This window comes from Lutjanus erythropterus, chromosome 20 (assembly GCF_056507025.1).
Source record: "Lutjanus erythropterus isolate fLutEry1 chromosome 20, fLutEry1.hap2, whole genome shotgun sequence".
NCBI lineage: Eukaryota > Metazoa > Chordata > Actinopteri > Lutjaniformes > Lutjanidae > Lutjanus > Lutjanus erythropterus.
The window spans coordinates 29,188,973-29,201,913 of NC_139336.1; the positions used below are offsets into that span (position 1 = coordinate 29,188,973).

At 40.5% G+C, this 12,941-nt stretch overlaps 1 protein-coding gene across 1 annotated transcript in view; it reads right to left on the minus strand.

Moving 5' to 3' along the window:
- Nucleotides 1-12,941, minus strand: part of znf462 (zinc finger protein 462) — a 72,166-nt gene continuing 59,225 nt past the window's right edge. Inside the window, exons 8-13 of the mRNA XM_084745657.1 lie at nt 11,951-12,206; nt 11,682-11,821; nt 9,547-9,770; nt 4,475-4,808; nt 3,164-3,302; nt 1-1,801 (exon numbers count right to left, since the gene is read on the minus strand). Coding sequence (XP_084601783.1) covers nt 1,579-1,801; nt 3,164-3,302; nt 4,475-4,808; nt 9,547-9,770; nt 11,682-11,821; nt 11,951-12,206 — 1,316 coding nt within the window. The 3' untranslated portion in view covers nt 1-1,578. The remainder of the gene's footprint in view (nt 1,802-3,163; nt 3,303-4,474; nt 4,809-9,546; nt 9,771-11,681; nt 11,822-11,950; nt 12,207-12,941) is intronic.

Below are 12,941 nucleotides of genomic sequence, written 5' to 3' on the forward strand. Positions count from 1 at the left end.
CAGACCACACCCAGGGGCGACCTGGTTCTGGTTTAATGCCATTTAATTAATCATATCACATCCAGCTGTCTCACCCCTTCTGGAACCTCTGTAAACTTTCCCCTTTCCCCTTTCTGCTATGTGCTCGGCTTGTCGATGTTGAAAAGAAAACAAACATTTTGAAATCGGTTAAACTTTGTTGTTGGGAGAGACGTAAACTGAACGAATGTAGTCACATCTTAGGCTAGATGATGTTAGCAAAAGGGTACCTTACTAGCTAGCTAATCTACACCAGTCATTAGCTAGTTAGCTGAATCTGGTGGCTAATTTTATCAAAACATTAGCTAGCTAGCTTGCTAACAATTTCTGTGGATTAGCTAGCTAGTTAGCTAGTTTTTGTATCCTTCAAATATTAACAAAATTTGTTTTTCTTTTCAGCACAGACAGGCCTAGCACATAGCATATTTAAGTACAGGAAACAGGAAAGGAGAAAGTTGAGCGTGTTTCCGCTGGTTACTGAGCCTGCTCAACTGTTGCAAAAAGGGGCGGGATTTAGGAAGGGTCAATTACAGATTTTGCACTGAAAAGACAAGTGTAATCTCTGTCTATTGATCATAACGATATGATGATATTACACCACTGTTATTAAGACCTGGAGTACTGTTCCAGGCTAATGCTAACTAAGCTCAGCTTAATGGTTTCATATGGATACAGTCATGACACGTATTGATCTGCTGGGTGCACAGGTTAACTGTGATATTGTTTAACCTGGACTACGAACATCATATCCTACAGGGGAGGGGAGATTTAAACTGACCCCACTGTTTCCATGGTTTCACAATAAAATAGTACAGTCAAAACGAAGGGTGCCACAGGCTGAAAGCTTATACGTAGTATAATATTAAGGGACCTAAAATATAGCAATTTGCTACAAACATTGGGGGAAAATTGTCTACGAATGAACGAAACATGATTCATGATTTCACTAAAATAGATAAGGTGCGACTCTTCCTCAAGGAATACTTCTACACATTTAACACAAGGCTAAGACGAAAAGAGAATCTCAGGTTTCAACAAGAAAAGGTAGCTCTACAGTGGGCCTCGGTTGTAAATGCTTTCATATGTCGTTTGTTCCTTTTAGGTAAATTTACAGTGACCCTGTTTTTGGATGAGCAGAAGGGGGAGTGTAAAAGGTGCTTCAAATAATAAAATGCTAAATTTAGTTCATCATTTTGGACAACATTCTTTATAAATAGCTTAGGTTTTTTTTTTTTTTTTATCTAGGTGGGATCTTCTTTCACTGTAGATTTGACCAGAATGTCAGCAATAAAGAGTTCTGTTCACTATTGGTTACCAATATATTAAGATCTGTCCTAGGGGACTGCCCGTTTAAAGAGCTCAGCCGTTTTATGCAGCACAACCTAATACTTAAATATGTAACACCTAAAATCTAGTAATGCGCCAACTCATAAGAAGTCACTTTTTTTCAGTTTCAATCTTTTCGTTTCCTCTGACGTCCTATTTTAAGATCCGACTCAGTGCTGATCCTACCCAATGTTATCAGTTCCTAGCACGATATCCCAAGAGGCCACAATCGGCTCAACCGAACTGTTGATCCTTTTTGGTGTCAAGCATTTCTTTGTCTTCCACATACTGGCTCTGACTTCTCTGCGACAGATCGGCTCCGTCTTTCCTGTGGCTGGACAGGTCCAGTCCTGTGTCCATCGGGTCCATCCTGCGTCCAGAGGAGCCAGTGGAAGAGGAAGCTGAGGCCTCTTTTGCGGAGGAGGTGCTGGTGTCCATTCGGCTGTTATTAACCGTCCTGACAAGGAAGGAGGGAACAGAAATAAGTGTTTTCAACAAGCGGAATTGAAAGAGAAGATATACAGTAATAAAACAGTACACAGCCATGCTATAGGCTCTGTGAGGCTGTACGATATGGAGTCAAAGCAGTGCCACATAAAAGAAAAAATCTGTACAAGAAAAACAAAAATGTTGAAATATAAAGAAAAATACAGTAAAAAAAAAAAAGAAAACCTGAGGCAAATAACAAAATATAAAAGAATAATTCTAGAATTTTCATCTATTGTCATTTATTTTTCATTTGATGCATATAAATTACATTTTTTCAGTTCATTTTACATTTTATTTTTAATATAATGTAATTTTTTTAATCCCTTTATTTCTCCTTTTTGTTATCCCTTCAGGGGCCAAACTGTCAATCAGCATCCTGGCAGGATTCTCGTGTTCATCAAAGCAACAGGGAAAAGCAAAATGTAAAAAAATAAATAAATTGCATTATATAAAACTAAAGAAAAGCATACTGTCATGTATGACCTAATGTCATTAGTTTTGCAAGTAAATGGTCACAAACCAAAGTATTACAATTCATCACCTGTGAAATATGAATGTCTGACCAATTTTTTTTTATGACAATCCAACGGATTATACACAGGAACATTTGATTCCTCTGGGATCCGTGTGTCTGAACTGAAATTTGTCACCATCAGCCTTGATTTCTGTTTATGTTCGGGGTTGTGGACCTAGAAATCTTGGAGGTTGGAAGTCAGAAATTTCAGCTGGGATATTCTGACTATCTGCTGTCTGCCTTTGCTGTACATTAACTCTCCTGACATTCGAGATTCTGCCACTCCCTCCTTGCCCTGAAGTAACCCCCGTGTCCCTGCCTTTTATCTCACCTGTCCTCAAGGTTGCACACAGTTGTGGTAGAGGTTTGCCTTCAGAGCTTTCTGCAAGACAGGTTGGGTTAGGGAAAGTGTGAAGGCAGCCTTCTCCTACGTGCTGCACATTAGCCCTTGCAGTAAATGTACCTGCCCATTTCCAGTCACTCTCTGTTAAATCATCTAATGTTCCAGTGTTCTGGTGCCTGTTTCCTGACTATGAGTCCAGAACATCTGAACCAAAATTCATGGCAATCAGTGTGATTCAATCCACAGAGACATGCCGGTAGTTCCTGTTCCTTGCAGTGCAGCGTTAAGAGAAATAGTGTCCTCACCTTGTGTGGCCCTGATGTCTGAATGCCTTTACTATTGTTTGCAGAAAGACTGGAATAACAGGTAAAGAGGACCACGGTGGTTTGCTGTGTACAGAAAGTACACAAGCTCCCGCACAAGGAGGGCGTGAAGAAGAAGAAAAAGAAGAGAAAGAAGAAAAAAAAACTCACATGCCATGACGCAGGACGTGTCGTTCCCACTCGAGACTGTTGGTGAAGCAGCGGCCACAGAACTCACAGGGGAGACGTTTTTCTGCACCGCTTGGCCCCGAGCTGCTGCTGGTGCTGCTGGTGGGAGATGCAAGGACCTCTGGGAAACAGAGTTCAAATAATTGATCAGAACACAGATTTGGAAAAAAATGGAAATATTTAATGCTATGGTTTATTTATTATGAGGAAATCAGTATTCTGTACATAATTACAAGCCGATGAAGGAGTTCAGTTAATATTGGCGCCTCTGTAGACCAGAGAGGATCAGTAATATTCTGGTATGAAATCTACTTTCTCCTTCAGTGAGCAACCAATATCAGTCAAGTGACTCAGTGAATTATAAACTAGAAACAGTCAAATGAGAAAATCAATTCAGAATTACACAGAGACTTTGGCAATTTTATAGGACAAACACGCTTCATGAGGAATAGCTAAAACACATGACTCATTACACATTACACCTTATTTATGGGCGCAGATATTTGGCTGAAAAAGGAGACACAGGAGATTTTTCACCCAGAACAGAAAACGATTTTTCTAGTGAAATTTCTAGTGTAATCCCAGAAGGTTTTTGGAAAAGAAATATGTTGTAGGATGGGCTCATTTACAGCAGTTAAATGGTATTCAGTGGTGTTTTGGTCTTGACTTGTTCTTTCGTCAAACATCACTGGTTGATTTTGACAGTCTGAATCAAAGTGGAGGATTCAAACTTTTTGGCAGTTTCTTCTGACAGTTGTTGACAGATCAGGATCAGGATCAGATCAGGATCAGGATCAGGTGTGTTGTCACTTGATTATAAGTGCCTGTCTATGGAGGGTTTGAGGGGCCAAAATTAAATGTTTGAATAAAAAAATGGTCAAACAATGTTTATTTCACTGCAGCAAATTACACAAGTCAAATAAAAGTATATTAATAAATGAAAAATATTTAAATAGACATAGAAATATGTGAGTAAATAAATTAATAAGCAAATGAATAAATAAATGTTGCAAATTCCATAAATAGATTTTCCATTTCCACATATATTTAAAGTCTGATTCAGTTATTTATGGTGACAATTAAGAACTAAATTCTATATTTATTTAGTATTTCTTGAAGTATTTTATGATAAAAGTATAGAGTATAGTTATTAATACATTTAAGCAGTTAATTTAAACTGTGTATGTTATGAAAAGCAATTAAAATAATTTAAAAATAACTTTTTATATTTATATTGACACAATCTGTCATCAGAGTATGAATGATAATAATTAAAACAGCATCTGTATCTACCTTGTAATGCAGGCCTCTCTTCCTCCACCTCCTTGACCTCCTCTACATCTTCTTCTTCCTCCTCCTCGTCCTCTTCCTCTTTGATGTTGTCCACTATCTCTTCATCGTCCATCTCTCTCTGCTCCCGCGCCATGTTCTCCATCATTTCCATCCCCACGTCGTCCTCCTCCTCCTCTTCCTCCTCTTCCTCCTCCGCAGCAGCTACGTGGCCGCCTTTGACCAACTCCATCATCTCTCTTTCGTCTTCGTCCTCCTCCGCGCTGCTCCCTTGTTCCTTCAGCATGTCCAGCTGGTCCAGGTTGACCCGGCCCATCAGCTCGAAGTTCCGGATAACCTGAAACAGGAGGTGTTCATCAGTTTTTGTTCTGTGTTCTCTCGGAGAACTCACATTTCTTTTCTCCTGCAGTTACAGTTTGTTGAAACCTTCATAAACATTAACAAGTGAAAATATATTTGAACTAATCCTTATATTTTTGTCTTTATAGGTCTTTATTTTCCTTTTTGTATCAAGTAAATTGCAGCTAAAAAGTAAATGCATGAACTGTAAAGTGCTGGCCTGTCCATCAATTTGTAGCCCATTTACACCTGGCATTAAAATCTGATCTGTTTCTATTTACACTTTCCTAAGATCCAAACACGATACAAGCCAGTCTACCTCCAGATGTGGTCTAGCATGGAGTTTGTCAAACTTTTTGCACCTTCCCACCTTACTGTTTTGTGTCATTTGGCGCTTGCAGGGGCAGTGGACACTTCACTGGCACTTTCTGTATCTGGATAACGTATTCGGATACAGATCATCTTTTAATACCAGGTGTAAATGAAGTGTTGGTGTCAGGGACAAATGCTCCACCTCCTGAGCCACAGCTGCATCGAAAGATAAATTCTGGATAGTCTTTATCAAGATTTTACCACTGTGTGAAGACAGTAAGAAGGCTGGTTCCACCGCAGCATTTTTTTCCTGAGGCCAGTGTGTTCTTTGAATCGCTGGCAATGGGAGTGACGCGTAATTACACCATGAAATAAACGCCAAAGGAGTTGCCAAGTGGCTGTTCGGCGCTTGAGCACTGCATGTTTGGTGTTCTTTTTGTTGCCAGTAGTTTGGATAAAACGCTGCACTCAACACTGTCACTTTTTAACCCGGCCTTCCATCCAATCACAGCTGATAAGGAGCGAGACAAATACCACGAAGGCTAACCGTCACACCGGCGAGGGCTGAACAACAACAACAGTGGAGGAGAAATTAACACCGCTGGTGTCTGAGTATCCATGTCTGTACCTTACAACACAAATCCACACCCTGCCTGTGCACAATATTAGAACCAGAAGCCAACATTTCAAGGTGAGTTGAGCACAACAACTGGCTTTCTTCTGTCTTTTGAAGGTGAAGGCTGTCATGTCTGGAGCCAGAGGCGTATTATGTGTACTGTACAACGCAGCGTATGATCATGAGTCGACTAAAGCGATCAGAAACGGGAGTTTTTGATGACAGAACCAGATCATCTCCTGGCTTATGTATCTTGTCACAAATGATGTCACTCTTTGTGACTGTTCTCCTCCCCTCCCCTCGTACTCCCTGAAGACTCAGAGCTGTAGCCCAGCGGGGACAACGCCTGCTCCTCCGCTCTTCCTACCATGAATAAGCTCTCGCTCTCCATCTCACCAGAAATAGATTTCATCCGGTATGAGAAATATTCCTGGAGGTCAAATTCTTTTTTGACCTTCAGTAAAGGATCGCACACTACAAGCCGCTTCTACTCACTTTATTTATGATGTTTTTGGTCTGCAGATCTTCATCAGATTAGATCAATATAGTAAAACGTCACCGGTGCCACATTAGTAAACCTAGTCGTGGAAAAACCCACCAGGCCGGCAGCAGCTCCTCTCAGTCAGGGGCGAAAATCTGGTATCAACTTTAAAGGCTACAATTACACAAAATTTTCTCAAGAGCATTTCCTGAGGGGAGAACCAACTAAGAACTGTGACGCCCTGCCAGCTGAGGAACACTTCATCGCCAGCTTCTCTTATTGATGTGAGAATTCAAACAGCTGCAAACACTGATTGACGTTACTGTAACCGCTAGCTAGAAAACGTCAGCTCACTGCTAGCCAACGTAAAAAAGGGACCTGTAATTTAACACAACTTAAAAAACACGCAAGAAAGCATCCATCAGCACAAGTGCTTTCATTGCATATTATTAATACCACTGAAATGACATAGTTGTGTTTACAGTGATATGTTGGAGGGAACAAATCATATTTTTCCCAGTGTCGGGGGGGTTATGTCCTCCCCTGTCTCCCCCGGGATTTCCGTCTGTGCTCTCTGTATCCATACAAATTAAGGTCAATGAGCTCTTCTAATTATAAACAAACCCTCATAATGAGCGCCTCTAATTGTAAACAAGAATAGTTTACAAATGTCAAAAGATAATCTACATAGACGCGTGTAATCTGATCAAATAGACACAAATAACAAAAACAAATGCTGCGTTGAAGGATGAACCTCATAAACATATATTCATTTAAATGTCAAATGATGATTTACATATGTTACTGGTGCGGTTGGTCTATCAGAATTTCAGAATACAAGTTATTGTATGATTAATGTGTTTTTTCATCAATACCGGTCATATCTCTCGATAATGTAGCGTGCTGCACGTGACGCAATGACAGAAACGGCACAGAGTGAGGAAACGAGTGCAGATGGTTCGGAAATCGTTACTAAAAAAGGACAGGTCAGCTCGCCAGTGTTAAATTAGTATCAAGGTTTTTCTTTTTTTGCTGGCTGGAGCTTATTGTTGTTGTTGTTGATGACGATTGTTAACATTAAAATTATTACTTGTGTGCCTCGGTGGTCAAATTTAGCATAAAGCTTAACAATGAAAAATAATCAATGATACTGACTGAAATTAAACATTTTATTGTGATACATTTTTCAGCTACATTGCCCAGTCCCGCCTTGATCTACTTAACATCTTATTTGGGGCCATTTTTTCTACCAAATGATGATCTAAACCTGATGAGATGAGTAATAATATTATGTCCATAAAAATCATGACTATGTCACTCCTCCTCTCACCAATATTAGATTATTACAAACCTCCAGAAACGTCGAGTCCCTCCCTCAGAACAACTGCAAAACTTTCAGGTTTCCCCACCAAAGATCCACATTTGACCACACAGAACTTTAATATCTGAAGATATTAAGACTCTGGCTGTCAATAAAACCTACACACTCTGATCAGTCGTCATCTTGTGGCTGCAGTCCGTCTCATATCTGCCACCAAACTCCGTTCATTCATCATCTTTACCCACCTGCTCTTATTTCAGGTAGCGGGAGGGCTGGGACTTTATCCCAGCATGCACTGAGTAAAATCAGAGATCTAGTCATGCAAAGAATGAAAAACGATAACCCCGACAACCCTTTCAAGTTTAATGTACTCTAAACTTTTAAAATACGACCTGCTTTCCCACTTCGTCTCATGAATTATCACCTTTACGGGAGACTGAGAGATGAAACCTTTTCTCTCCTGGATGTGGTCAGAATACACCGAAGTTCCAGAAATCTGATACGAATGCAGCAACTCATCTTAGTCCACCGTATCGTTCAGTCGCCACTGATATTTTTATCTCCTGTTTTGTCAAGGAGCAGCGTTGAGTTTCATTTTGGCTTTTAAAGCTTGTGTGGCAACATTATCTTGTTGTTTTAATAAATCCGCGTGGTAATATTCATTTTTAAAGACTCTAAAGGAACTGTTCTGTGGGCCAAACATATTAGACTGTTAATACTTTCATAATCCTGACTGACTTTATGGTCCAACTGTAATTAGACTCTAATAATTAATTTAATAAAGTTTTATGACACTTGTTTGACAGCATTACACCACTATACACACAACAAACGATAGCTAAAGGGAATCATTAACAGCCTGCCTAAATTTTCTCATTTTATCAGTTTTATATAAGTGAACATGCTAGGCTAAGGTCAGTGGTGTAAAGTAGTTATGACGCTATTAATATTACATTCACTCTCTAGCTCACTCAACCATCGCTGCGCTCTCTCTCACAGACCGAAGGAAGCTTCTTGGTGTTGCTACTTTAAAGCATAAACTGCAAGCTAGGCGCAGATGTCAAAGCAGAGTGAGAACACAAACGGGAGCGTATCATCGTTTGGTCCATGAACTCCGCCTGGACGGTTCCCGGCTGCAGCCATATTTCAGGCTGACAGCGGAGCGGTCTGACTGCCAGCTTACATGGTTGGCAACCGCAGAGCGATATTAGGCTGCGTTTCTCTATAAGTTGACTCTGTTTCAAGTTTTTGCCACACGGCTGCTGCACTTCTTCTGCAGCCTAAACTATTCAGATGAATGAGAAGACAACACCCTTCTCAGTGCTGCTGCTGCACTTTATCAATGGGTATCATATATATATATATGCACCCTCATCATACCTGCTGCATGACACTGCAGCAAAATGAAAACACAAGTAATTTTTATGATGCTAAATATTTTCACTGCACTATTTTAGAATGTTTTAAAACTTTTTGCATGTAGATGCTGCTGCCTGAAAAGACTTCCACTGGACTTTACTGGTCAAAGATACTTTTACTTGCCTGATTATGTAGATAATTTATTTTAAAAACTACATCAGCCCTACTCAAAGTTCCCGGTCTGGAATTCAAATGTATTCAGATCTCTTTTTTTATGATCCAGCAGCTGATTACTGAGGATTTGATTAAAGAGTTGTTAGCATAACATCTTGACACTGTGGGAGTACAGACTGGCCTCATGATTACATCCCATAAAACCAGCAAAAGACCAAAGACTTAATTGAACAGTTTGAAATGACAGAGTGCATAAAGCTGTCTGTAAACGTCTCATGTTACAGCCATTAAGCAGGCTGATGATTAAAACCGTTCTTATAATAAACCACTTTCAATAAGTCTCTCATCTGAGAGCCATGGTCATATTCTTGCTGCTTTTTGAATCATATTGTAGACACCAATTACATAAGGTAAGTCAATTTATATTTAGTTGTGCAGAGCTTTGTGTGCATCATACGTGGACTCCAGCTGACCTTGTGCTCGAGGCGTAGATGCTCCTCTAGCTGGTTCCGTCGACTGCTGTCATAATAGCAGAGCTGGCACTGGTAGGGTTTGATCTCAGCGTGCTTCTGCAGGTGCAGCTGCAGCGCCTGGTCGCTGGAGCATGTGAAGGTGCATTTGTGGCATCGGAACACCAGGCCCTGAAGGTGGCGCGACAGCTTGGAGCGGCTGACCTCCAGAGGACCCACGCGCTCCTCTGGTGGACGAGGAGGAGAAGAAGTGGATTATTAGGTTGGGAAGGGGGAAGGAGAAGTGGCGGTGCGGCAGGAGAGATATAAAATGACAGTTGTCTCAAACACACACACACACACACACATACATGCACAGTGGTAAAGAAAAAGGTAATCACAGTTTTGTCATTTTCTCACTTTCAACACCAACACTTCCTTTAGACAGCTCATGATATTGTCACATAAAAACTACCCAAACACCCCTTAAAAAAGTGTTATAGATTTGTCACATCCGTTCCTTCAGTTGTTCCCCTCTTGTGTTTGCTTCCAAGTGTTACCTTCTCATGAAATTTCTCATCGGTATTGTGCTTGAACGTGCTTTTAACGAGTTTTTTAAAAAAGCGTGATCGCTGCAGAGAGAGGGTTAAGGCGTGCGATAACGGACGGAAACGTCGGCGTGATATAAAATCTTTGGTTGTTCATGTAGCATGGAGTGTATAAATGACACTGCAGACAGATCTGCGTGATATTCACTTCTTTCCTCCATCTGGTCTCACTCTTCATCTCCTTGCATTTCTCATGCATTATGGTGCATTCAATTTAAACTGGAAATAATTCTGAGTTCCCAGTTAGATATTTCAACAGTATGTTTAAGTTTTCTGTCTGCTGTCTTGTAAAATGTTCTCAAATTGGTGTGAATTGTTGTTAAAAACCATAAATAGAAGTAATCCTGGTCATTCAAATTAATGCAAAATCAGGAATATCGCACATTATTTAGTATAATGCCATTATATAGACTCCAGTGTCCTTGGTTAGGGGATCTATTTCAAATTTAATAAAAAAAAACAGAAAAATGGAAATTATGAACATGAGCTAATTCATTTTAATCTCTGTGAACTCTGAACTCGCTCTTTTTAAGCAATCAAACACAAAAGCACGCTGCTCCAAAGGCCCGTTGTTCGGAAAGTAGATTTTTGCCCTTAATATCTTAGCGAATAATGCTGTGCAAATGTTTTGTGACGTTCATCGGCATGGTGACAATAGTCTGGTGACCTTCATCATCATGGTCAGGTGACCCTCGCTGTCATGGTAACAATAATAAACATGCTGTTGACGGCGTGAAAAGGTTGCAGTTATTTAGGTTTAAGAAAAGACAGTGACTGAGTTAAAATAAGTGTGTTAGTTTAAGGTAGAATAACTAGGATTTGTCAGCTGCTGTTTGTAAACGCACCAATGGTCCGATGGGACATGATTCAGACTTTTAGGATTTTGGAATAATAATATGGGCCATTGTAACAATGTCATGGCACCAGCAAATGTGATGTTGGAGCCAGAGGATGGTTAGCTTAGCTTAGCATAAAGACTGAAAACAGGGGGAAACAGCTAGCCTGGTACAGTGTAAAAAATTTGCCTTTATTATTTAATCTGTCCAAGTGTCAAAGATTGTAAATTTATAAGAGATTATGCTGGGCTCATGTCATATCATTATTGTGAGCAGCTGAGTGAAGGTCAGATATATGGGTATTTTCTGACAGTGATAGATAGATCACTTGGTGAAAACAACTATAGGGGTGGCCTGGTGGCTCCGTTGGTAAAGCGTTTGCCCCGTGAACTCATTCCCTGACTCTCTCTCGCCCTTTTCCTGTCTTCGCATCTGCTGTCCTGTCTAAAATAAAAGAACTACAGCTAAACAAACTGATGCCAACATGGCTGCTAAGCCACCATCGCTGGCTGTTACATCTAAATAAAATCCGATATTAACACAATTGATTCAACTAATTTAGGAGGCGCTATATGCGGGCCAAGAAATAGTCCTTAAGATGCTGTTTCCAAGCTCGATCTTTTCATCTAACTCTCTGCAAGACACAAGTGCATTTCCCAAAATACACTTATGTTGGACTGTTCCCTCAAAAGTAAACATTTTGCATGATGTGTACCTCTGTGCAGGACGATGTGGTCGATCATATTGCTCTTGTTTTTGGTGTGGTAGAGGCAGAGAGGGCAGCGCAGGTCTTTAGGCAGGTCGTCAGGTGCGCTGCTGTTGTGACCGGCCTCCACATGCATGGTGAAGGTGTTCCTGAGACAGATTCAGACAGAAAAAAGATCATTAAACTCTTGAATTAATCCAGAGCTTGTCTATCCAGTATATAACATAAGCACACGACATCTCAGTCATTTTAACTATATTCCCTCCGTCTTTTCTTACTTGTAGCAGGTGAAAAAGGAACAGTCTTTGCACTTGAAGAGCTTCTTGCCACCGTGGCGGTCCCTGTAGTGCCGACGCAGGCTCTGCATGTACCCGGAGCTGAACTCGCAGAACTCACAAGTGAGGACGCCGTCCGGTCGGGTGTCAGCCACGGTTGAGCCGCCGGGTGTTGAGCCGGAAGACATTTGACTGCGGGAGGCCAGCTGGTAATGGCTGAGCTGCTGGCGAACGTCCGCTGGCTCCAGGTACGATGGATCTGAGAGAGGGGAGGAGAAATCATGAGAATGTTTTTCCAAACTTTTTGGCTTTTTGGCACTTACAAAAAGCTGTGGATATTGTGGGGCTCTTTGTCATGTTTCAGATTTTATAGGGTTTATAAATTGTTGGCAGCTCCATCTTCATTTAAACAACTATCCACAGAGGAAAAGCCTCTTTCACAACAGAAGCAAAGATTAGAGAAAAGTCCAAAGAATTAAGGTAAAGTAATGGAGCAGAACTTTATTTTTCTCCTTTTGTAACCTATTAATCATCTCACTGACCCTCAGATTTATCTTTGGGAGGGGCTGACACCTGACTGTAGATTGAGAAGTACTTTAATTATATCTTTATGATAAACTTCTGTATATTTCCTAAGTAGAATTTTGAATGCAGGGGTTTTTATTGTAATTGAGTATTTCCACATTGTTGTATTCCCAGAGGAAGGTTCAAAATAAGATCCTGTCTCTGTCTGGCCTGTGTCTCAGACATAAAAGAGCTCAAAGTAAGACCAATACGAGACTTTGACTGTTTTCTCATACTTCTTAAATTCGGCTCCTGAGAAATCGCCTTTGTCTCGTCTCACCTCGAGACTAATTTGAGTCCAACTGAAGATCTTAAAATGTTCTCTTTTTTTTGTCTCACTGCACTGATCTTAAATTTGTCTTAAATAATCAGCTCTTGAGATAACAGTCAGACCTAAATGAAAACTTTAAGTTGTCTCAGTGGTCGAATT